A 24,942-nucleotide genomic window follows, 5' to 3' on the forward strand; every position below is an offset into this window, starting at 1 on the left:
AGCAATCTTTTTTTTTTTTTGAGCCATCAATGACCACTCAATAGGAATCTGATCCGTTTTGCTCTACCAAGAGCTTGGACTCATCTGCAAGCTATCTTATTGAATATCAGTACTCTTCACTCTTCTTTCGAAGGATTTTGGTTTTAACAGCGCATTCAGAGCATTTCTTAGTTGCAGTTGCATTTCTTATCCACTTCTTATTAAATTGATTCCCTGCACAAATTAATCAAAGTTCAATTACAGGATGTTCCGTTACTCATGCAACTTAATTAGAAGGTGGATCTCAGCGTGAGCTGTGAAGGCAGTGGTGAACGGAGGCACTCTACCTGTCCATAGGTCTCAAGCAGATATGGAGTGGCAGGAGGTAGGTGGGAGGACAAGGGCTCCAAAATAAACAAGTGGCACAGAACATGAAGCTCAACAATCAAATCCTGCTGACATGCATTTGTTCAACACCCTATGCCAAGTTTTTTGTAGCCCAAAAGGTGTGCAGAGCCTTTTAAGAATGTTCATTAGCAACTATACTCTGTAACTTGTTGTTAGTTTGCTTAGGGTTAGGGTTACGGTTAGGCTCACCACTGGAAGCCAGGGTGGAGCATGGATTAGAACATGCCCTTAACAGCCATGTGTCTCCTCATTACGGCATGTGGCACACAATCATTTCATACAGGGGCACACTTCCTCCTCACTTTGCATGACACAATGATTTGAACAAACTGCAAGTGTTGCAAACACCAACAACTATTAATAATGTTTACACCCACACTTACGTCCGTCTGCTTATATTGTACTGGAATGCGCCTCTTGTTGTATACATAATGAATAGAATGTCAATTGTAATTGATCTCTAAATTGCATTTTTTGCTTTATTAGTCATACTTAATGGCAATTAAGGGGGCCGTAAGTGATGCAAATCCCTTTGTTCAGAACCCCTCTCTTACTGTGAATAACCCTTCATCAAAAAAGATTCCCTGACAATTGAGGCTCAATGTGTTTTACATGGTGGGCTTATTTTCCCTATTTTGGTGGGGAATTGTGCTCTAATCAACAATATTGATGGCATAGAAGAGGGAATAAAAGAGCCAGGGATATGTGCACAATGCTGTGGAGAGGTAGCTGGACCAACAACACAACTCATTTTAGATTAACAGCCCCAGTGATTTACTTCTTTACTGGAACAAAAATGTGATGTCTCCCTCACACACGCGCTAAGGAAATGCTAAATTGAGACCAAATATAAAAATCGATCATAGCTTAAAATGAAAATCGATGTTTGTGATAGTTATTCAAGACAGAATAGAAAGTACTGGGAATAAGGTCTGCACTGGGAATAGAGTTTGGGGCTTCAAGGTGATACAACAGGACATTTGTATTATTTCAGCCATTAGTTCTAAAATGTGCACAAAAGAGCCAAAAAGGGGTCAAGTATACATGCCACCTGCACGCCAGATGCACATAGAATAAAATTACAACTAGTTACTAATAGATATATTAGATACTCAACAGCCATACAATCAATATGTGGTATCTATTTTCACTAGAATTGTAAAAAGGAAGGATGCAAAGATTTTAAAAGATTACTGAGTTTCAAATGGGTGTTTCTACTGGCTCATTTATCAGAGAAAGTCCCCAACCAAGAAATAGCTTTTGGAAAGCTGTGCATTACAATAGACAATTTAGCGGCATATCAGGTAAGTGAGGGATCGATATAGTGTATTATACACGAGGCTATAGCTTCATTTTAAGCCCAAAACGTGAGGTTTGAAAAATACCGACAGTCACAAAGATCCCGCAACATTTCTTTACCTGTACTTTGGTTGTGATGAATCAATCAAGGACACTAGTGCTGTAGCAAGACCTAAAAGTTCTGTACCAAGACCATGGTGGTCAGGTCCAACAGTGAGATCCTGGTGTGATGAGATTCTGATCTATTGTAGAAAGGTGGGGAACACTTACGCTGGATGTCGATGGTGACGCTGGTCTCCTTGCCATTGGGCACAGCTTTGTTGGACGCTTTGCAGATGATCTGCTGGCCCGTCTCAATGTTGGAGGCAGACAAGTACAAGGTACTGACCGTACTCTCCCTCCTGCCATCACGAAGCAGGGTCTGAAAAAAAGTTCGAACAGGACTGAGTATATGTGGCCAACAGTTCACCAATGATGTTCTGGTGGAACGTAAATAATACCACATCATACATTGAAACTCAATCAATTCATACGGAAACCCTGGAGACAACACAGACAAAAACACCCAAGCAACCTCAAGCCTGTAGTCTTGCTCCAAGGCTGATTGATCTGCAAAAATAAATCCTTATTTTTTTTGCTTCTTTTGTGTGTCTTGAGAGCTGTGCTTTGGTGCATGGCTTGTAATACACCACAAAGGAAATCAATCTTCTTTTCAGTGCTTATCCTCAGAGCAGCACAGCTCTCCTCCTCGCATTGTTAGAGCCATCTGGAAGCGCTCGGCAGGATTCTCTCCTGCTCCGACACTCAAGGGAGGACTCGGAACCCTTTCTCACCCACCAGAACAAATTGGCCAGGCAAGGAGCACTGTGTGGCCAACCACAAAGTCAGGACACATCTCCTGACAACCCTTCAAATGATGCTCTTTTGTGCTCTTAACAAAGATGCTCTTCCTCATTGCAACATTAAGGTTACCTTTACAAACTCATGGATTCCCAGTAGCTAACACTTCACTTTGCTCCTGATTCCATTGTGTGTAATGAGCAGCAAAATGATGGTTAGTTTAGATTTTATCTCCACTTTTGGTGACAGGACATGTTAGAGAAGGGCACGTTGGAACATGTTGGTACTTCATTGCATAATATGACCATTGTCCAGAATTGAATTGAATTTGAGTCCATTGAATTTCCACAAACTATTCCACAAACACTTTTGCACACTGAGAAGCTGTGAAGAAAAAAATAAGAGAAAAGCCCCACCAACTTCCCTAAGATGTCAAAGATGCTGTATGACATATTTTCTCCACAAACCCCTGTATAATAATCATCTCTGCAAGTTCTAGAAAGGTGTCAATGATATACATTTCAGCTGCAATAATCGTTTCATCTGAATAATTAGGCGATTGACAGTGTGCTGACTAATAGCTGTAATTACCTCCTCATTTCTCTGCTATAATGTACGTTTTAGGATTCTAATGAAACCTTGTGCTTTCCAACCCACCTTAATGTAATACATGCTGAATGCATATTAAAGTGTCACGGTGTCTGTCATTATATTTGTTGCAGTGCCAAGAAGTTTCTACACAAACCACACATCTTTGTACTTTTCTCCATCCTGCACTCAAAATAATAGCCAGTGGCATGGTAATGCACTATTGTTTTCATCTGAAATAGCATGTATGGTATGCACGAAATGTGTTTGTTTCAAGATGTATCCATGTTCATTTCCATGTACTATTCTCCTGCATTTGCATTTAAAAACAATGGTGTGGTGGAGAGTGATTCAGAGTAGTGCAGAAGCCTTGGCACTCACCTCTAAAGCAGAACGTATTAGCTGTCAGCAACGGAATGTGTCAATGTAATATCCTTTCTGACAAAATCAGGATTGTTTCTCTCATACCGTAGCTCTGGACCTGTCTAAAGCCATTAATCTTGTATTGGCCCAGCTACAACATATAACTCAACAGCCATCATCTAGCTGTCTTAAAATAGCCCGAATTACAAATGTATAATTTGTCATAATCACTGCCTGGAGCATGTGAAAAGAATACCTTATCCATGTTAAGGAAGGAATTGAAAAAATAAACTAGAATGAGGGGGAGAGAGTTTGCTTCATGAGATATTGGAGTATGGTAGTACAGAGAGTAGACGGTCATGAGAACATGAGTGAACCTAAAATATACACAATGCTTGTTGGAATCCTATTTACTGCACAGGATGCATTTCTCAGGGACACCTGTATGTATAATAGTCCAATATCTCTGGCCCATACTCTTACCTCCAGATGCATGTGGGTATGTAGTATTTTTGTTGATCAAGATCAGTAAGAAAATGGCTAAAAATAAACATGCCTAAACCTGGATCATAACATGCTTGCCTGAAATGCCTTGATTAGGTTATAATCCCAATGAAAGGGAGTGTGAAGGGAGCCTCCAAGGGCTGTCTAAGACTCCCATGCTTACGCTAATAATTTGGGTGACATTAATATTCTGCTGTTAATCTAGCGAGCCGTTGATATGTCCAAACATGAAATGTGGCTCCAGGTTAAATTAAATCAGCCGTTTTTTAATTGCAGACCACACCAGAATAGAATTTCAAAGCCCATTACCGGATATTAATTTCACTTAAGAGAACATTACATTGCCTAAGCTTTGTGCTACCTGCTTCTACAAAAGCAAAAATATATCCATTCACCATTTTCTTCTGGTCATGCGGTTAAAGAGGACTTCTTTGATTAACTTTTCTAATCCTACCACCTCAAATTCAGATAATTTCTACCGTTCTGCTTAGCAATTAATTAAAGTGCTCTTTAGTTCACCTACGTTTATTTATTTTTTGCACAAAGCCAGCAAGGTTAATAAGCTTGACAAGAGAAAAAACAATGGGAGTAAGAGTGTAATGCTTCTGCAATCATTTGGAACAAGTTAAATGCAGCGAATAATACAAAAGTAATGAACATAAGGGGTGTTTCACTTTCATATGCAGCTCAACTTCTGCAAACTACCTTGTCTCCTGAACAGAAAAAATTTGACATATATAATACACGTTGAAAAGTTAAGTAGCTAACCCCCCTCATTACTATTACAAAGAAAGCTCTCTAATTATACAGAAAACTTTGCTGATGAAGGTTGAGAGGAAAATAATGAAATTTAGAGACAGATAAAGCAGCTGCTTTGAAGGTTTGTGGGGAGTGAAAAAAAAATGGAGCAGGGAAACTTATCTGTTGGGGGGGGGGGCGATGATAAGCATAAGTTATTTTTTAGTGTCATGCATTTCATTGCTTCAGAGAGTAAGGCATCTTCTCTCGGTTCTTCCTGTTCTTGTGGTGACACCCTGTGTGTATTTTCATGAGCTCATCCATGTACGCATCAGGAGCTGACTACAATGTGATATGGGTGCTGCTATACCCCTTCATCTCAAGCTCAGAAGTGTCAATCATTTAAATACCATACCTCTACTGTATTGGCTTTCATGTGATTATGTGTGGCACTGTGTTCTAATCAGGATGTACTAGGTCCATGTCATATTCCAATCTCACTTTCATCATGCATTGACTAGCCTCACTAAGAAAAGTGCTGATAGGAGGCGGTGCATCCAGTAAATTTCACCAGCGACAAGTAGATTCTACCTATGAATAGAGAGTGCTTCAAATAGGGGCGGGGATTTCAACCTGATTTAAAGAAAATAGATCATTGAATGCACACTGCTCATCTGCGAAATGCTGGCATCGAAAACTTGTTCAGCTAAGTCCATGTTTATTGATTTGTAAAAAAATAGCATGGGTGGATGAGGAGGGTCATTGCCTGCAATCCAGGTCTGCCGTCAGACTCTCCATTTAAATGGAGAGTCTGACTTAGTGAGACTATCCCCACAATAGCTGTCCCTACATTCTCTGCAGCTTCAGAGAGGAAGTGAAGACAGGACGCGTGCTCTCCGCCTACGATTAGCAAGTGACACCTTGGCAATCGCTTTATTCAAATGGGGTCCATGCCGTATCCTAGCCCAATCAATGGCATTTATCTGCTCTTGAAAAAAAAACAATAATGGGTTGAGACAGCGTAGCAAAGAGTCGGTGCCTTAAAGTGCCTGCCTCTTAGACTCCTCATTTATATGGAAATAGCACATAGCAGTGTTGATTACATGTTTAGCCTGCAGGGTTTGTGTCACTGAAGTGCCAGCAGGGTTAGATGGCAATGCCAGGATGGTGCATGTGTATGGATGTTTCAAGTGTGGGCTAAGGTTGCAAGGTTGGCAGCATATATTCTTGGAATAGCAAATGCAAATATTAAAATGCAGTGACATACAGGTATAGTTTCTGGAGGTGACCACACAATATGGGTAACATTCTGCAAAGTCACTGACATCTTTTCACCATCTGTTTGTTTGAGTTGATGTGTCTGCTGGGTAAAGAGGACAAACATGTTTTAGATATCCCAAAGAAGATTTCCTGGGGATTAATTCCCTTCAAACAAGGCTGAATGTTGAGGCAAAAGCTTAGATGGTCCAAGTAATCACCTGTGACAGATGGTAGTGCTCTTACAGTGGCTACCGTATGTACAGCAAACCTCAAGGAAAGGATTGATAACCGTACTCTTCACCTAAAAAACCCCAACATAAAGCCTATAGCTGGCAAGCAAATTAGCTAGCTAATAATCAACTGTCGCAAACATATGAATATTGTGCTATTGTTGCCATCAAAACTGTGTTTTATCGAAACATAGCTAATTTGGCATTTATGACCTTATGTTAATTTGACCTTATGTTTGGAAAGGAGATAACTGTGTTATATGAACTTTCCAAACATTCAAATAAAGGTTAACATTAAATCTGGCATGCGGTGAAATTCAGTTGTGTCAAGTGTGTGTGTGTGTGTGTGTGTGTGTGTGTGTATATGGAAGCACGGAGCATGGGAGAACACATCTAGAACATATTTTAGAATGCAGCCTGTCATAATATTACATAACACGACTTGTATAATACTATACAACTTCATTCAAATTACACTATCTAACTATCAAGTTTCTTTGTGTAACCCTTGCTTAATTCATGTAAAAAAAAAAAAAAGCTAGCTGGCTAAAGTCAGCTTCATAAAATTGCTAGGTGGCTAATAATACATATAATAAAACGAAACATTTTTGTTTTAGTTATTCATCCTCAAGAAGGAATCAACAGGCTACAAATCTTGGTTAAATTAGTTTACAAACAAATCTCCTGCCTACACTATCTCTCCTACTCCGTATCTGACAACACTGCACAAACTAGATCTAGTGTCCTGCTCAGGCATCCCTGTGTAATTTGCCCAGTGCCCCATTCGCAAAATACAGCTGACAGATCTTTTTATAAATAATTCAGATAAAAACTGGCTTAAAAAAAAAAGTTCAGTAATTAATTCAACATCATAAACATTTTAAAACTGCCTCCCATTTACTAAACCCTATATGAAACACACCTCAATGCTTACCTTGGAGTACATGGCCCCATTGAGGACCTCGCTGTTGCGGATCCAGATAATGGAGGCGGCTGGCTTAGCGTTATCAGCGTGGCATGTCAGGTTCAGAGGGTCACCTGCTCGCAGGCTCACCACCGGCCCTCCACTGATCACTGGGTCCTCAGGAGGAACTAGAGAATAAGGGGATGACAATGTGTTATTTGCAGTATGTGTCGTAAATATGTTATACACTTGACATGAAGGCACGTCATTGAAAATGTCGTAATGGATGCACGTTAACATGTTTTGTCTGTGTGGCATACAGTGGCATATATAAAGGAAAACTAATAATTTTGTTAGAAATGTGTTACAAAAGCTCCCAAAATGTTCAGCACAGGTGTGACTGCATGTAAAAACAACCTGTTAATTCTAGTCACGTAGTTTTTATCTAGTTTCGTGCGCGCTAGTTTACAGCTTTCAACAAACCTTTGGAATTTAACGTTATATCTACGTTCTCATTTTCTAACAGCGACATTGGATTACTATTTTGTCTTATTGTTTTTCCATTCAACTTTTTACAACTGAGGACCTAACAACCGGTAAATTACACCAAACAAATCACAACTCGCATAGCCAGGTAAGAGATTCCTCGCAATCTTAATGTGCGTATGTCCTCCTCATATTGCGACGGATGTAGTAGGATTGCCTCCATGGAGAGGGTCATGCTATTGCAGAAGATAGCAGGTTTAGAGAGTTGCATTCGGATGCAGGAAACTTTGTCAAAAATGTAGGATTCAATAATAGAAGTTAAGGAACAGTTGTTTACTGAGGTAGTTCTATCCGATGCACTAGATCAAATTTTAGAGTTAGACAGTAGCATTACCAGCAGACGGGTTTATTGTTGTCTCGGGGAGGCACAGTTGCCAGCCTGAGTCACTCTCCCCTGGGTGTCAAATTGAGATGTCAAATTGTTTCTCATCGCTCAGCATTAGCATACAAGCATGTCGGGTGTTTGTGTCTCCTCGAGATCGCAGCTTTCCTACAAATAAACGTTAGCCATTGCCGACTCCTTAACTCGTAATATTAGATTAGCGTCACCAGCTACTGTACATTGTTTACTGGATGACCAGGGCTACCGATTTAGCAGCTAATCTGAAAGTGCAGGCGTCTAACAAAACTAGGGAGCTTTAGCAGTATAGGGACATTGTTATTCACGTCGGCTCCAATGATGTTAGATTGAAGCAGTCTGAGGTCACTAAGGCCAACATTGCTACAGCCTGTGATCTCGCTAAAAAGATGAGTGGGCATCGAGTAATCGTCTCTGGTCCCCACCCGGCTGGGAGGAGCGACGAGATCTACAGCAGACTCACGTCGCTCAATAGCTGGCTGACTAAATGGTGCACGACACAAGGTGTAAGTGACAACTGGTCCACGTTCTGGGGTAAACCTGGCTTGCTGGAGTGGTGCTCATCTCATGTCTAGGAACATAGATTTTAGTTTATGTCAGTCTAATCAACGATTATATGCTAGGACGCACGCAAGGCAGCAGACCCAAGTCTGCTACTGTAGTTCATAGGGACCTGGTGGGTATAGAAATATGCACCGCTGCTGATACTAAAATGCAGTTTGCGTCTCTATCCAACACCCATCTTAAATTGGGCATACTAAACATTAGATCGCTTACTACTCTAAATCTATTCTAGTTAATGAACTTATTACAGACCGTACATTTGATGTGATAGGACTAACTGAAACTTGCCTTAAAAAGGATGGGTATATTCAGTGAAATGAAGCATCTCCTCCTGGACTAATTAACAGCCATGTCCCGCGCGTGTCTATGAGGAGGGGTCGCTATGATCTACGACACACGTCGAGGTCTTATGCCTAAAACGGATATGGTGTTTCCATCTTTTGATGTTCTAGTAATTAAGTCTTTGCAGCAGCACTATGCGTAGTTGTAGTATGGTACTTACTCCGCAGTTGCTTACTCTGATTACTTTGTATAGACCCCATGTGCCGTACGCAATATTCCTTAATGAATTTGCAGAGTTCCTGTCTGATCTGGTAATTCAGGTTGATAGGATTGAGGATTCTGATATTCAGAGATTTCAACATTCATATAGATGATGATGCTGACCCACTCAGAAAAGCTTTCTTTGCACTTATTGACTCACTAGGTTTTTTCTTTATTATTATTAAAAAAAAATTATAACAAAATCTAACTGAACCTACCCACTGCCATCATCATCCTCTGGATTTAGTTCTGTCACGTGGCATTGATATTGATGAAGTCTTAGTATTTTCTCATGACCCTGTGCTATCAGATCACTTTTTTTTTTATTACATGCCAGTTCAGAGTAACATACTACCTTAAGCCAGAACCTAGATATATTATTAGCCGTTATTAGCCATAAATTCTAGCACTGCGCAAAAATGTAATGAATATCTCCCGGATTATTTTTTACAATACACAGATCTCCTGAATAGTAACCCCAGCCACATGTCTATGGATGAATATGACTTTGCTCTCCGAAAGACCCTTGATCTCGTTGCTCCACACAGGAGGAAAAAGCAGCGACACAAGAAATTAGCTCCCTGGTATACTGATTACACCCGTTCCCTTAAACAAGCCTCAAGAAAACTTGACTAATTTAGACAGGAAAAGCTCCACTAATTTAGACATTTTTCACATTGCCTGGAAAAATAGCCTATCCCAGTATAAACAGGCCCTCACCACGGCAAGATCCACCTACCTCTCAAACCTGATTGAGGAAAACAAGCAAAATCAAAAACACAGATACAGTCACAAAACTTACAAGTAGACAGGCACAAAAGAAGTTGCCAATCACTTCAACTGAGATGACTTTATGGAATACTTTGACGAAAATATAGAGAAGATCAGAAATCAGACTACAGTGGATAATGTGACGAACAAGGTGAGTGTTGGTGAATCTGTTGAACTGTGTGGAAATGAGACAAACAAGGTGAATATTGGTGAATTTGTAGAATTGTTGCAACTCCCCAGTACCCAGGATATGGTTAGAAATACATTTTGGTAGCTTTTGATTCTATTAGCCGTGAGACATTCAGCAAACTGATTATGTCCTCTAAGCCAGTGGTTCTCAAATGGGGGTACGCGTACCCCTAGGGGTACTTTGGAGTACTGCAGGGGGTACTCAGAAACATTTGGTACTTTTTAAGGTATTGGTTATAGACAATTCTAAAATAATCCCACGTTAATAAAATCAGTTAAATCTGGGTACCAACATACAAGTTTGATAGCCTAAATCTTTATTTAAAAAAGCAATGAGCATATCACGTTCGGGACAATGATGTCAACATTGATTGACGTATGTCAATCAAAAAATTCTTTCGCGCCAGCTAGCTAACTGTATACATTTTTTTTCACCCTGAGTAATTCTGAAAGCTAGATAATAGAAAATGGACAAGTGGTTAAAACGCAAATCTGACAGCAATGAGAAAGGAGAACCAGTGAAAAAGAAAGCTCATCCAGAAACGCCAAAATTCCGTCAATATCAAGAAGAATATATTTTAATGGGATTCACCTCCACATGCTCTGACCCTCCCCTGGCGTTGTGCTTCTTTTGTGGGCAGAAACTAGCCAACAGTTGCATGAAGCCAGCCCACCTCCAAAGACACCTAACCACAAAGCATCAATGTCATGTCGGTAAGCCACCAAAGTTTTTTAAGAGAACACTTTCCGACTTCAGATCATCCCAAGAAGTGATGCGAAAAGCCTCCACAACATCAGCCAAAACACTCTAGGCTTCTTATGCAGTGTCTTTGCTTGTAGCTAAAGCTAAAAAGCCATTCACCATAGCTGAAGACCTGCTGCTTCCAGCCGCTATTGTATTGGCGGAGACTATGCTGGATAAAACCGCAGCAGACAAATTAAAAACTGTGCCTTCGTCAAATTACACAGTTAGCCGCAGAATTGATATGATGGGCACAGACATCGTTGATCAAGTAGTGGGAAAACTTGGCGAATCATTTTCATTTTCACTCCAGCTGGATGAATCAACTGATGTCAGTGGACAGGCACAGCTTCTTGCTTTTGTGAGATACGTCGATACTGACGACATTTGTGAACATGTGCTTTTCTGCAAGAGTTTGGAGGGGAAAACAACTGGAGAGGATATTTTTAATGTTGTTAATGCATTCTTCGGTGAAAACGGTCTGAACTGGAGATCATGCACAAGTGTCTGCACTGATGCGTCCGCATCAATGACAGGTCACTTCAAAGGGCTGGTTGCGCGAGTGAGGGAGAAGAACCCTGATGTGCTGTGGAATCACTGCATCATACACAGGGAAGCATTGGCATCAAAGAGAATGAGTCCTGAGTTACACGAAGCTTTGAACGACGCTGTCAAGATCATTAACTTCATCAAGTCAAGTTCACTTAATGCGCGACTGTTTCGCAGCCTCTGTGAACATATGGGCACTGAACACACACAACTGCTGCTCCACACAGAAGTGCGCTGGCTTTCCCGAGGCAAAATACTTAACAGGCTGTTTGAGTTACGCTCGGAAGTGCGCACCTTTCTGAGAGACCATGGATCTCCCCATGTCACCTTGTTTGAGGACATGCACTGGCTTGTAAAGCTATCCTATCTTGCAGATATATTCAGCAAACTCAACGAACTGAATGTGTCTCTGCAGGGAACCTGTATGACAAGGTGGGGGGTTTTCTCAAGAAAGCAGAGCTGTGGAAGAAGGCATGTGCAGAAGGGGATTTCACCTGCTTTCCTCAGGTGGATGCTTTCCTTTCCAATGAGGATGTGGATAGAGCTCCAGTGAAGGCAATAATAGAGGGACATTTGGCCAACTTGACTAGTGGTTTTAATTCTTACTTCCCTGATATTCAAGAGAAATCTGCACAGCTGGACTGGGTGAGAAACTAATTTATCTTGGCTGAAAGCAAGAGAATCAAGCTTCCTGCCAGTCTTCAGGAAAATCTCATTGATGTGTCATCTGACCATGGCCTACAGATGAAGTTTGAGAGCTCCACTCTCACACAGTTTTGGGTGTGTGTGAAGAAGGAACACCCTGAGCTGGGAAAGAAAGCTTTGCAGCAGCTACTACCATTTGGATCGACTTATTTGTGTGAAACCTCCTTTTCGGCAATGACCCAAATTAAAACAAAGGAAAGAAACAAGCTATGCCTGGAAAAGAGCCTGATCACTGCAGTTGCCTCCCAACCAGAATGTCTAAACTCATCAATGAAGCACAGGCCCATGTTTCCCACTAAATTGTGAGTATATACACCCTTTTAATGTTCATGTTTACACTGCCAAATAGAATGCACATACATTATTTATGTTCATTTTCTTTTTTTTTCTCCCAGAAATGTGTCACACACCCCAGCCCATCTAGGGGCGCCAGTGCACCTTGTCCTTGTCCATCTTGTCTGTTGGGTTGGTGTTCTACGTGGGCGTGACCAGGCTCCGGTTCCACTGTCTCTCTCTCTCTCCACCTGCTCAATACACACCTTTTGGCCATCACCTCATCACCATGCAGTTATCTACCCTGGTTTTCCAACTACTCATCGCTAGATTGTACGAGTTCCTATGGTAGTTTCTAGCCTTACTACGTTGAGGCTTGTTACTACGTTTCGTCGTATTAGCTACTGGTGTTTTGTACCTGTTCTAACTCTGATCTCCCTGTTCCTCGTATCAGATTCCACCTACCTGTCGGCCTGCCTACCTACCCACCAGCCTGCCTGATCTAACTTGCAATTTCTCTCGAAAGTACTTGAGAAAGCAGTAGCCCAGCAGCTCACTATGTTTCTGAAATAGAATAGCATATATGATACCCTGCAGTCAGGTTTTAGGCCCCAATAGTGGCTACTGTATGTACAGCAAACCTCAAGGAAAGGATTGACTGACATCAAATGGATTTCAATGAGTGACATAACTAATTTCAAGAAAATCTGATTCAGTTTTGTTTGCTTGGTTTACTTTTGTCTGTGTAAAGTATTTCATCCCTTAGACCTACATTGAGCAAAACTAATTAAGACTTACACAGAATATGCAACCCTTGCATAACTGTGGATAATCATACTCTTCACCTCAAAAGAACTAACATAAAGACTGTAGCTGGCAAGCAAATTAGCTAGCTAATAATCATCTGCCCCAGACATATTGTGCTTACTTCAACATATAAATCCAAGTGAGATAACAGTAACCCTATTTCTGCAGTGTGAATATCACTGCATGCCACGATTCATGAGAGTGGGTAGGGGACAGGCCAGCAACATAACTGTGTTTGAAGGCTATTTATTTGCTGTATGGAATTAATATTTCACGGTGTTGCCATCAAAACTGTGTTTTATCGAAACAGCTAATTTGGCAACCTCAAGTTTGGAAAGGAGATAACGTGGTATATGAACTTTCCAAACATTCAAATAAACGTTAAATCTGGTCTGCGGTGAAATTGAGTTGTAGTGTCAAGTGTGTGTGTGTGTGTGTGTGTGTGTGTGTGTATGGGAGCATGGAGCATGGGAGAACACAGCTAGAATATATTTTAGAATCCAGCTTGTCATAATAATAGTACTACATAATACAATTTGTATAATACTTCATTCAAATTGCACTGTCTAACTATCAAAATTCAAGTTTCTTTGTGTAACCCTTGCTTAATTCATGTAAAAAGCTAGCTGGCTAGAGTCAGCTTCATAAAATTGCTAGGTGGCTAGTAATACAGATAACAAAACAACAAAACGAAACATTTTTGTTTTAGTTATACATCATCAAGAAGGAATCAATAGGCTACACATCTTGGTTAAATTAATTTACAAACAAATCTCCTGCCTACACTATCTCTCCTCCTCCTTATCTGACGACACTGCACAAACTAGATTTAGTGTCCTGCCTAAGCATCCCTGTGCAATTTGCCAGTGCCCCCTCCGCAAAATACAACTGACGGATCTTTTTTTTATAAATAATTCAGATAAAAGTGGGCTTTAAAATTAAGTTCAGTAATTAATTCAACACCATAAACATTTTAAAACTCCCTCCCCTTTCCTAAACCCTATATGAAACACACCTCAATGCTTACCTTGGAGTACATGGCCCCATTGAGGACCTCGCCGTTGCGGATCCAGATAATGGAGGCGGCTGGCTTAGCGTTATCAGCGTGGCAGGTCAGGTTCAGAGGGTCACCTGCTCGCAGGCTCACCAACTTCATTTCTGCCAGGCTGTCTACTTGTAAGTTTCGTGACTGTATCGAAGAGAAATTGCGGATTTTGATTGTTTTCCTATATCAAGTTTGAGAGGTAGGTGGATCTTGCTGTGGTGAGGGCCAGTTTATCCAGACAATGTGAAAAACTTCTCAATTAGTGGAGCGCCACTTCCGTTCGAGTTCTCTTATAGGCCAATATCTAACTTGCCATTTCTCTTGAAAATACTTCAGAAAGCAGTGGCCCAGCAGCTCACTACTTTTCTGAAATAGAATAGCATATATGAGACCCTGCAGTCAGGTTTTCGGCCCCAACATAGCACTGAGACAACTTTAGTCTAAGTAGTTAATGACCTATTTGTAATGACTGGAGTACTTAGGCAGAGGACTCAAATGCACGACTCGGAGACAAAAACTTTAATGCAATAGAATAGTCTTTACTATCAAAAAAGGTTCGGTACACAGGTAGGCAGTCAATGAGTAGGCAGATAATCCAGGAAGGGGGTAGGCAAAGCAGGGTTTGGTACACAGGTAGGCAGTTCAAAAAGTCAGGCAGATAATCTGAAAAGGGGTAGGCAAAAAGCAAAGTCAGAAACACTACCAGAGATCAAAATAACTAGGGATACTCAACATTTGGAAAAATCGCTGGAACACTTGACACAAGGTACAAAGATGAACTGGCACAGAGACTGGGGAACACACAGACTAAATACACAGGGAAGGATGATGAGGAACAGGTGAAGCTGAATCAGGGCGGGGTAGACAATCACACAGGCGGGAAACACACAAGGGCAGGTGGTGAAGTGTCTGAAACGAGAGACAAGGTGAGTAACACAAAAATAAACAGGAAACAATAAATGAAATAACATGAAACAAAGCCAAACATAAACTAACGAACAGAGCGGGACGTTACAGTAACCCTCCCCCCCCCCCCTCTAGGGACGGCACCTGACGTCCCTGACACGTCAGGATGGGCTTGTTGGAAATCCCGGATGAGACCTGGATCCACAATTTTCTTGGTGGAGACCCAGGATCTCTCCTCAGGACCATACCTCTCCCAGTCCACCAGGTACTGCCGTCCATGACCCTGATGATGAACTGCCAGGAGCCACTTAACCGTGTACACCAGCCCTCCATCAATGAACCGGGGGGTGGGGGGGCACTTGGAGGTGGGAACCAGGGGGCTCTCCTTCACTGGCTTGACCCAGACTACATGGAAGGTGGGGTGCACCCTCAGGGATCTGGGGAGTTGAAGTCTCACAGCCACAGGGTTAATAACCTTTGACACTGTGAAGGGACCCAGAAACCGGGGAGCCAGTTTGCGGGATTCCACGCGCAGGGGAAGGTCTCGATGGAAAGCCAGACCTTCTGCCCAGGCCGGTAGGTGGGGCGGGAGTTCGCCGGCAGTCTGCCATCTATTTGTACCGGGCCGAGGTCCTGAGGAGCACCTGCCGGGCCTGGCTCCAGGTGCGACAACACTGGCGAATGAGTGCCTGAGCAGATGGGACGCTGACCTCCACCTCCAGGTCAGGGAACAATGGGGGCTGATAACCATAGGCACACTGGAAGGGGGAGAGACCAGAAGCAGAGCCCTGCAGGGTGTTGTGGGCATACTCAACCCAGGTGGCTAGATTCTGGGACACGAGACACCGTAGGCAGGTCTCCAGCTCCTTGTTGAGCTACTTGCTCCGGCCGTTGGACTGGGGATGGTACCCGGAGGAGAGACTGACGGTGGCCCAGAGAAGAGAGCAGAACGTCTTCCAGAATTAAGAGATGAACTGCGGTCCGCGATCTGACACCACATCCCCAGGGAATCCATGGGTACGGAAAACATGAAAGGGGGGTAACCGAGGGGGGTAACCCTGTGACGAAGTCCAGTGCGATGTCAGACCAGGATTGATGAGGCACAGTAAGTGGACGCAGGACACCAGGAGGCTGGCGTCGGGAGACCTTGTTCCTCGCACACACAGGACAGGCAGCCACACACTCTCCAACCTCTCTCTCCATGAACCGCCACCAGAAGCATTGCCTGACGAAGAGAGTCTGCCATATACCAGGGTGACAGGAGAGAAGGGAGGTGTGAGCCCAATGGATGAACTGCGAGCGTTGGGAGACAGGAACAAACAACCAGTTTGAGGGACAGCCGTCCGGTACTTTGGTGTTAACTCGCCTGTCTGACCTCTTCCTCAATGCTCCATGTAACAGCTCCCACCACACAGGAGGGGGGCAGGAGGTTATAGATAGACCATGGGGCTGAGTCAGGGTCAAACAGGCGAGACAGAGCATTGGGCTTAACATTCTTGGAACCAGGCTGGTATGGAAAAACATGGAAAAATTAAATCTGTTCATGAACAAAGCCCACCTGGCCTGCCTGGAGTTGAGTCACTTGGCGGTCCGGATGTACTCCAGGTTCTTGTGGTTGGTTCAAACCAGGAAAGGTTGCTCTGCCCCCTCTAACCAGTGGTGCCACTCCTCCAGAGCCGCCTTGACGGCCAACAGCTCCCTATTTCCCACATCATAATTTCTCTCGGCAGGAGAGAGTTTCTGGGAGAGGAAAGCGCAGGGATGGAGCTTGTTGTCCTCTTGAGACTGCTGGGAGAGGACAGCCCCGATACCCACATTCGAGGCATCCACCTCTACAATGAACTGTTGACGGGGATCCGGGAAAGTGAGGATGAGTGCCGAGGTGAAGGTCTCCCTCAGCCTCCGAAAGTCTGGTCTGCCTGGGGAGACCACTAGAATCCAACAGCCGAGGAGGTGAGGGCATGCAGCGGAGCGGCAACAGTGCTAAAGTTTCTGATGAACCGTCTGTAAAAATGTGCAAAACCCAAAAAACGCTGCACTAGCTTGCGACTGGTAGGCGTGGGCTCAGCAACACCACTGACCTGGTTATCGAGGAGGCACTGGAGAACTTGGTGGGCATGCTGAACATGGGTTTCCTCATCAGGGGAGAAGATGAGGATATACAAAGATCCAGATAGACAAAGACATACTGATTAAGCATGTCACAGAGAACATCATTCACCAGAGCCTGGAACACAGCTGGGGCATTGGTGAGTCCAAAAGGCATCACAAGGTATTCGTAGTGACCACTAGGAGTGTTGAAGGTCGTCTTCCACTCGTCCCCCTCACTTATCCATACTAAATGATAAGCATTTCTAAGATCGAGCTTAATAAAGATCTTAGCCCCTTGTAACAGTTCAAATGCTGTTGAGATAAGAGGGGGGGGTACCTGTTCTTAATGGTAACGTTGTTCAGGCCCCGGTAGTCGATGCAGGGACAAAGCGTCTTATCCTTCTTGTCGACGAAGAAGAAGCCAGTCCCAGCAGGAGAAGGGGATGGGCGAATGATACCGGCAGCAAGGGAAAAGTCAATGTATTCCTTCATAGCCTCCCTCTCAGGGGCCAACAAGGAATAGAGACGCCCTCTGGGAGGAGAGGTTCCTGAGAGCAAGTCTATAGCGCAGTCATAGGACCGATGAGGGGGTAGAGAGGAAGAACGGGTCTTATTGAATACCTCTTTGAAGTCGAGGTAACAGGAGGGAACACTACAAAGATCCGGGAAGCCGGCATCTGCTGAAACCAGGAGGCATGAGGAGACAGGAGACCTAGGAAGCACTGGAGGCGCAGGAGACACAGAGACCGGAGGTTGAGGAGACACTGAAGCAGGAAAGCAGGAGAGTGAGCATCCCTCGACCCAACCCGTAACCACCAGTCTATGTGAGGGTTATGTTTGGAGAGCCAGGGATAACCCAGGATTAGAGGCTGTAAAGGAGAGTTGAAAAGATGGAAGCTCAGAAACTCAGTGTGGTTGGCGCTAATTAATTGAATCGGTTGAGTGCGGTGAGTGACTCTGTACAGTAGGCCACCATCTAGAGCATTGGCCTCTAATGGATTGGGCAGGGGAACAACGTTAAGACCAAGTCTTTTGGCTAACCTCCAATCCATAAAACTCTCATCTGTTCCGGAGTCCACAAACACAGGATGATTGAGAGTCTGCGATGGAGTAATTAGCCGTGCAGGAGGGAAACAGCGAGAGGGATTGACAGAGGAAGTGGTTCGGCTCTCAGAGATCAAAATAACCAGGAATACTCAACACTAGGAAGAATCGCTGGTACAAAGACGAACTGGCACAGAGACAAGTGAACACAGACTAAATACACAGGGAAGGATGATGAGGAACAGGTGAAGCCAATCAGGGCGAGATAGACAATCACACAGGTGGGAAACACACAAGGGCAGGTGGTGAAGAGTCTGAAACGAGAGACAAGGTGAGTAACAAAAAAATAAACAGGAAACAGTAAATGAAATAACATAAACTAAGGAACAGGGCGGGACGTTACACTATTGCTGGCTTCAGACCAGAGCTCTGTGCCTGTCCTTGTACTTCTTGATTTAAGCACAGCTTTTGATACTGTTGATCATCTTATCCTTATAGAATGATTAGAGAATCATCAGAATTGTTGGTTTGCGTGGTTTAGCGTTAGAGTAGTTTAGATCCTACCTAACAGATAGATATCAGTTTGTTCTACTAGATAAGAAAACCTCAGCTCCAGTTTGGTGTCCCACAAGGCTCAATACTAGGTCCTTTACTGTTCTCTGTGTGTATGCTACCCCTAGGCAATATTATTCGTACATGGTGTACATTTTCACTCTTATGCAGATGACACTCAACTCTATATTTGGATGAAACAAGGAGAAGTACCACAGCTGGACGCTTTAGAAGCTTGCTTTTCGGACATATAAAAGTGGATGGTGGGCAATTTCCTACTCCTCATTCAGACTGAGATGCTCATCCTTGGCTGGTGTTAGCTGTTGGGAGCAATCACATGCTCTCATGCTGGTGGGTTGGGGCTTGGGCCAGCCGGGGCTACTGCTGCTTCCGTCCCTATGCAGGCGTGTGGCATGGTGACAGATTGGGGGCAATGGTGGTTGCCCCGGGTGTTATCTGGGTCTGGCTGAAGTCATTGTTTGTGGGCAGGGGATGCCCTGCACCAGTGGATGGGACGAGGCTGGTTCAGCCTTGGTGCTTGGTGTTGGCCCTTATACCGAGTTGGTACAGGTTGGGGGGCGGCATCGGCTGCCTGGGCCGATCTTGGGTCCTTCTTCCCGTTCAGTGGTGAGTGGGCTCCTGCAGTGTGCGGGCTTGGGTTGGCTGGGGCCTCTACTGTAGACCCTCCCAGTGCAGGCATATGGCCCATTACCGTGCAGGCTGGGATGGTTGCGGTGCTGACTCTGGGCATCTGGGGTTCATGCTGGTGCCCCCTCTACCCTCCTGATGTCCCTCTGGCAGGCCGGCCCGTGACAGAGTGGATGCGGTGTAAGTGGGCGCTGGCCTTGTCCTTTAGATGTGTTTTAGATGTGCCAGGGGCCTCAGGCCACCTACTTTATGCTGAGTCTCTCCTACTGTTTAATGTATCCGTTTTTCAGTTTGCAGCAGCCTCTAATCTTGTGTTGTCCATTTTGTGCTTATCTGTCTGCTCTGAGCCCCTCAAAACTAGACTCCAGTTCCTGAATTTGTCCAGGCTGAGTCTACCCCACCCTATATCCTAGTCCTTGCCGCCCCACCCGGATCCCACCAGAAAGCTGCCCTTCACTATGGACCCCTGAACTCTTGCACCACACCACACTCCACATTCCATATTAGTTTACTGTTCAGCACCTGATCAGCCAAAGGAGGATGTGTCCCCCTGGAGTCTGGTTCCACTCAAGGTTTCTTCCTCTGAGGAACTTTTTCCTTGCCACTGTGCCCTATATTTTTCTCCCCACTGGGGAGTTTTTTTTCCATGGCTTACTTTTGGGGATCTATGATTTGGTGTTAGATCATATTGTTTGTATTGTATTTATTGTTTCTATTGTTTAGTATTATTTTTTTTGTGAACCACTTTGTGACATTTGTCTATGTAAAAAGCGCTATACAAATATACTTGATTGATTCATTGAAAACCTACAAATGCAGCCTTGTGAGGAACTGGTGAGGTTATGTCTCATTTTATGTCCATTTCTGATCATGTGAAAGTTAAATATGTGGATTACATGTTCACTGATGCTTGCCGATGACACCATGGGTAGACTTTGGCCTCCCCATATAATGAGCATAAGTTGTCTAAAAAATACAAAACCCATTCAGCTTTGTGTTACTTACAATGTAAATGGATAATGGATTACACATTCACTTAATTTCAATAGCAAGTGTTTTTTTCACATTACAGTAAAGTAATTGAGGCAATTTAATCTGTGATTAGAACCCAGAGGTTGTCAGGCTTGGAAAGGCAATCAGCTCACACACAGAATAGAGACGAATGCTAGATAACATCAAAATGCAAGCCCCTGAAAGGCAATGATTACACTGCTTTTTTATCCACACACTGATCACCATGTTTTCATTCCAACTCCAGTGAATTATTGATTGGCCTCCACACTCATTACAGTGCAGATCTGGGGCAAGATGAAATCAAAGGCTGCTGGCAGCTGGCATATTTGCCTGTGAGAGTGCTGGGTTCAGAGGGAGGGTTTGTGAGGCTCTACTCCTACAGTATACTGTCAAACAGTGGAGGGATGTAATGAATAGAGGAAACTAAGGATAGTGTGTGTATGTACAGTATAATGATGTCCAAGGAAAAAGTGCTAAGATGAGAAAGACAGACAGTCCTGTCACTGTACTGGAGAGGAGTTTAGAGTTGACTATTTTGTCATAGACCCATTGAATAGTTGATCTTCAATCAATGATTAAGCCTTACTGAACAGCTCTCTTTCTCCATATTGTAAAAGCAGTTTTAATCATGCCTCTCTGCAGTAAATATTAAACAGTCTTGTAAAACTTTAGAATGAGGAACAGCAGCCCATCCGATGATACACATCACACATTTAAAACCTCTGTAAAATACAACATCCAAACTGCGGAAGCTTGGGTTATTTTTACTGTGTCTTGTTAATTTTATTTTTGGGTTACGAGAGGGAAACTGCAGTCTAAATATAACTGACGTTCTCCTGTTTCCACCCACGTCCTCCCTACCCAGGACAAGCAATTAAAAAGCCAGGGCATCGGTACCAGTGACTCTGTGTGACAAAGTGTGAGATTGTGCAGCAGGGGAGTATTGTCAGGAAGCACTTTCCTGTTTTGCCAGTTCAGCCTAACTATAGCAGCAGCAGCCTCATATGGCTAAGACTTGTGACTCACCTCTCATATGGTTTCTAGACCAAACCCACACATTACTGCCCACTTAGATGTCTCTGAGAATAGTGATTTAACCAGAAATGCTATGTTTATTCAAGTCTGTTCTTTCAATAACCTTGTATCTGGTCTTGATCAAAATGTGTAGAATTTAGGAAAGTAGGACAATCCCCAGTCACCACTCCCAGTTCAAACAATAGGGTATGCTGATCCCAGTAAATTAAAATAAATTGTGATCCTTCATCAGAAATGATGGTCCTTTATCAGCGATTCGAGACAAAGAAAGGATGGACCTTATGGATTTTGTCCTTAAAATAGAACTAAACACACTGAATGTGTAAGTAGCCATACATGGTGGGACTTACAAATTGGTTTACAAACCCACCCATTTGTTAATGGAAAAATATGAGTAAAATGTCAGATTCAATGAACAGAGATGGAGCGATGAAAGTTGATTCTCGAGATCCAATATTATTGGCTTGCTGTCAGTGCTCACTCAATCCTACTGAAACATTAATGAAATGTCAACAATATGAGCTGTGTAAATCTCCCATCTTCTGAAGGGGCAAATTGAATGGAAAAACTCTCCAGTAAGGACCTCTCCAAGGGCCTAACAGTATTTGACTGATGACAGCATAGACATGCATATTAAAGATACAGTAACTGAGTGGTAAGTCGGCCTGACATTGACTGTCAGCACTCTAGTCATGATATCTTGCAATTGAGAAAGAGTAACAGCTTTGGACCATGTAATGTAAAATGTGTTGACTTTCATTCCACCACAGAAAATTACGTGTCTTAACTCCAGATTCTCCGGGAGTATAATTTTGCTGTTTCAAAACCTCTTTCGGACTCTCTCTCTCAACCACTCTTGACCTGTAATACTGATTATTGCTCACCCTTGAAATGATCCACAACGTTTCCATCAGAGAAACGTTTCTGTCTGGTGAAAGTTAAGATTTAATGCATGTGAATCTCTATATTCAGAGAGGTCCTTGGCGGTGCATACAAAATGTTGAATGATACTTTTTGTTCTCTGGGGGACTGCCGGCGATGCATCAAGGGTTGAGGGGCAAACAGATGAAGAAGACACACATGGCTGCCTCCAACACAGTTTTTTAAATTTCCTCCATGTGTCTGATGTCTGTCACAGGGATGACACAGAGGTGTTTCAGACTCAAAATGGGTGCCATTTTGTGATTGCCACAAATGCCATGCTATCCATCTACACTCCGCAGGTGCACATTTGGACTCCTGCTCTAAAGGATGCAGGGAGCATCAAACAAAGAGAAGCCCTCTCAGGTACTACAATATAGCACAACGGGCAGGTAGTCATAGTAGTGGATAAACTGAGCTCCATATAGATGGAACCAAATAGATTGCAGGTCAATTTCCGAGGACAGCCGTACATGGTGCTGCAGCGCTACTCAATTAGCTGGGAGGCTCTGGGAAGCCATGCAGAACTTGAACATACTTGAGATTATTTAAAACTCCTCCTTGCCAAAGTGGACTTCTGTTTGCATCCACTAGAAGGTGCATGGATTTAAACTTTTACAGTAGGCTACAACATTAATAACACAGAGTGATCATAAAATCGAGACAGCTCACACTTTACTGAGGTGAAAACATTGCATTGTACTGTAGATTTAATTATTTGTCCAAGCGCAAGGTTTTCCTTGCATTTGTTGGTTTTGCCCCTGTCCAGTGTATCATGTCTCATAGTTGGCATTTAGTATTCATACAGGGGAAAGCACCTTGAGACCAGGGTCTTTTTTTCAACTGTGCTCTGATTACAGAAAATGTGGACTGGATATAGGGGATGCTCGGGCCTATAGCTCATCCAGGGCTAATCTGCAGAGGGGCATCAAAAAGGACAACAAGGAGGTGGCCATCAAGGCTGTGCTCCCTGCGGATCACCAGCCCCTCACTCTATCCCCCACCGACGTGTGTGCGGCACTGAGCAGGACTAACGCACGCAAGGCTGCTGGTCCTGATGGGATCCCCGGACGCGTCCTCAGGGCCTGCGCTGTGCAGCTGACTAAGGTTTGGACTGACATATTCAACCTGTCCCTAGCCCAAGCAGCTGTGCCCGCGTGCTTCAAAACCACCTCCATCGTGCCGGTGCCAAAACACTCCACTGCAACGAGCTTAAATGACTTCCGACCAGTGGCACTCACGCCCATCATCATGAAGTGCTTCGAGAGGCTGGTCTTAGCTCAACTCAAGACCTGCCTACCACCCACACTGGACCCCTTTCAATTCGCCTACCGGCAGAACAGGAGTACAGAGGATGCCATTTCAACGGCACTTCACTCCGCCCTGTCCCACCTCGACAAGACTAACTCTTATGTGAGAATGCTGTTTATTGACTTCAGCTCAGCATTCAACACCATCATCCCCTCCAAACTGATCTCCAAACTCAGGCAACTGGGCATCAACCCCTCCCTCTGCAACTGGATTCTAGACTTCCTGACCAACAGGCCGCAGTCTGTTAGGCTTCACAACCACACCTCCTCAACCCTCACCCTGAACACCGGCGTTCCACAAGGCTGTGTGCTGAACCCCCTCCTTTACTCCCTCTTCACCTACGACTGCACACCTGTACATGGCTCAAACACCATTGTTAAGTTTGCAGACGACACAACGGTGATCGGTCTCATCAGCAACAACGATGAGTCGGCCTACAGGGAGGAGGTCCAGCACCTAACAGTGTGGTGCAACGACAATAACCTGGCTCTCAACACCAAGAAGACCAAAGAACTCATTGTGGACTTCAGGAAGTCTAAAGCTGGCGCACACACCCCCATCCTCATCAACGGGACTGAGGTGGAGCGAGTCACCAGCTTCAAGTTTCTGGGTGTCCACATCTCTGAGGACCTCTCCTGGACCCTCAACACCTCCACCCTGATAAAGAAGGCTCACCAGCGTCTCTTCTTCCTGAGGAGACTAAAGAAGGTCCATCTATCTCCTCAGATCCTGGTGAACTTCTACCGCTGCACCATCGAGAGTATCCTTACCTACTGTGTCACAGTATGGTATGGCAACTGCTCGGCATCGGACCGGAAAGCACTGCAGAGGGTGGTGAAGACTGCCCAACGCATCACCGGTTCCTCACTCCCCTCCATCGAGGCTGTCCAGGGCAAACGATGCTTGCGTAAGGCACGCAGCATCGTCAAGGACATCTCTCACCCCAACCACAGACTTTTCACCCCACTCCCCTCCGGGAGGCGCTACAGGTCTCTCCGCACCCGAACCAGTAGGTTCAGAGGCAGCTTCTTCCCTGCGGCTGTCACCCTGCTGAACTTGAACACTACACCTACCTGACAACCTACTACCCCCGCAACCCCCCCCCCCCCCCCCCCCCACCCGGACAATTGCACTATTGCACTATACTCCCCTCCCCTGCTCTTACTCAATACCACTGCTCTTCTGTACATACCTGTTCATACTGTTCATACTGTT

The 24,942-nt window shown here is 44.1% G+C and overlaps 1 protein-coding gene across 1 annotated transcript in view; it reads right to left on the reverse strand.

Moving 5' to 3' along the window:
• Positions 1-24,942, reverse strand: part of kirrel3b (kirre like nephrin family adhesion molecule 3b) — a gene marked incomplete at both ends in the record, with an annotated part of 200,839 nt that overhangs the window by 39,191 nt on the left and 136,706 nt on the right. Inside the window, 2 exons of the mRNA XM_083695120.1 lie at positions 1,957-2,107; positions 7,144-7,301. Coding sequence (XP_083551246.1) covers positions 1,957-2,107; positions 7,144-7,301 — 309 coding nt within the window. The remainder of the gene's footprint in view (positions 1-1,956; positions 2,108-7,143; positions 7,302-24,942) is intronic.

This window comes from Argentina silus, assembly GCF_951799395.1.
Source record: "Argentina silus genome assembly, chromosome: X".
NCBI classification, from domain to species: Eukaryota; Metazoa; Chordata; class Actinopteri; order Argentiniformes; family Argentinidae; genus Argentina; species Argentina silus.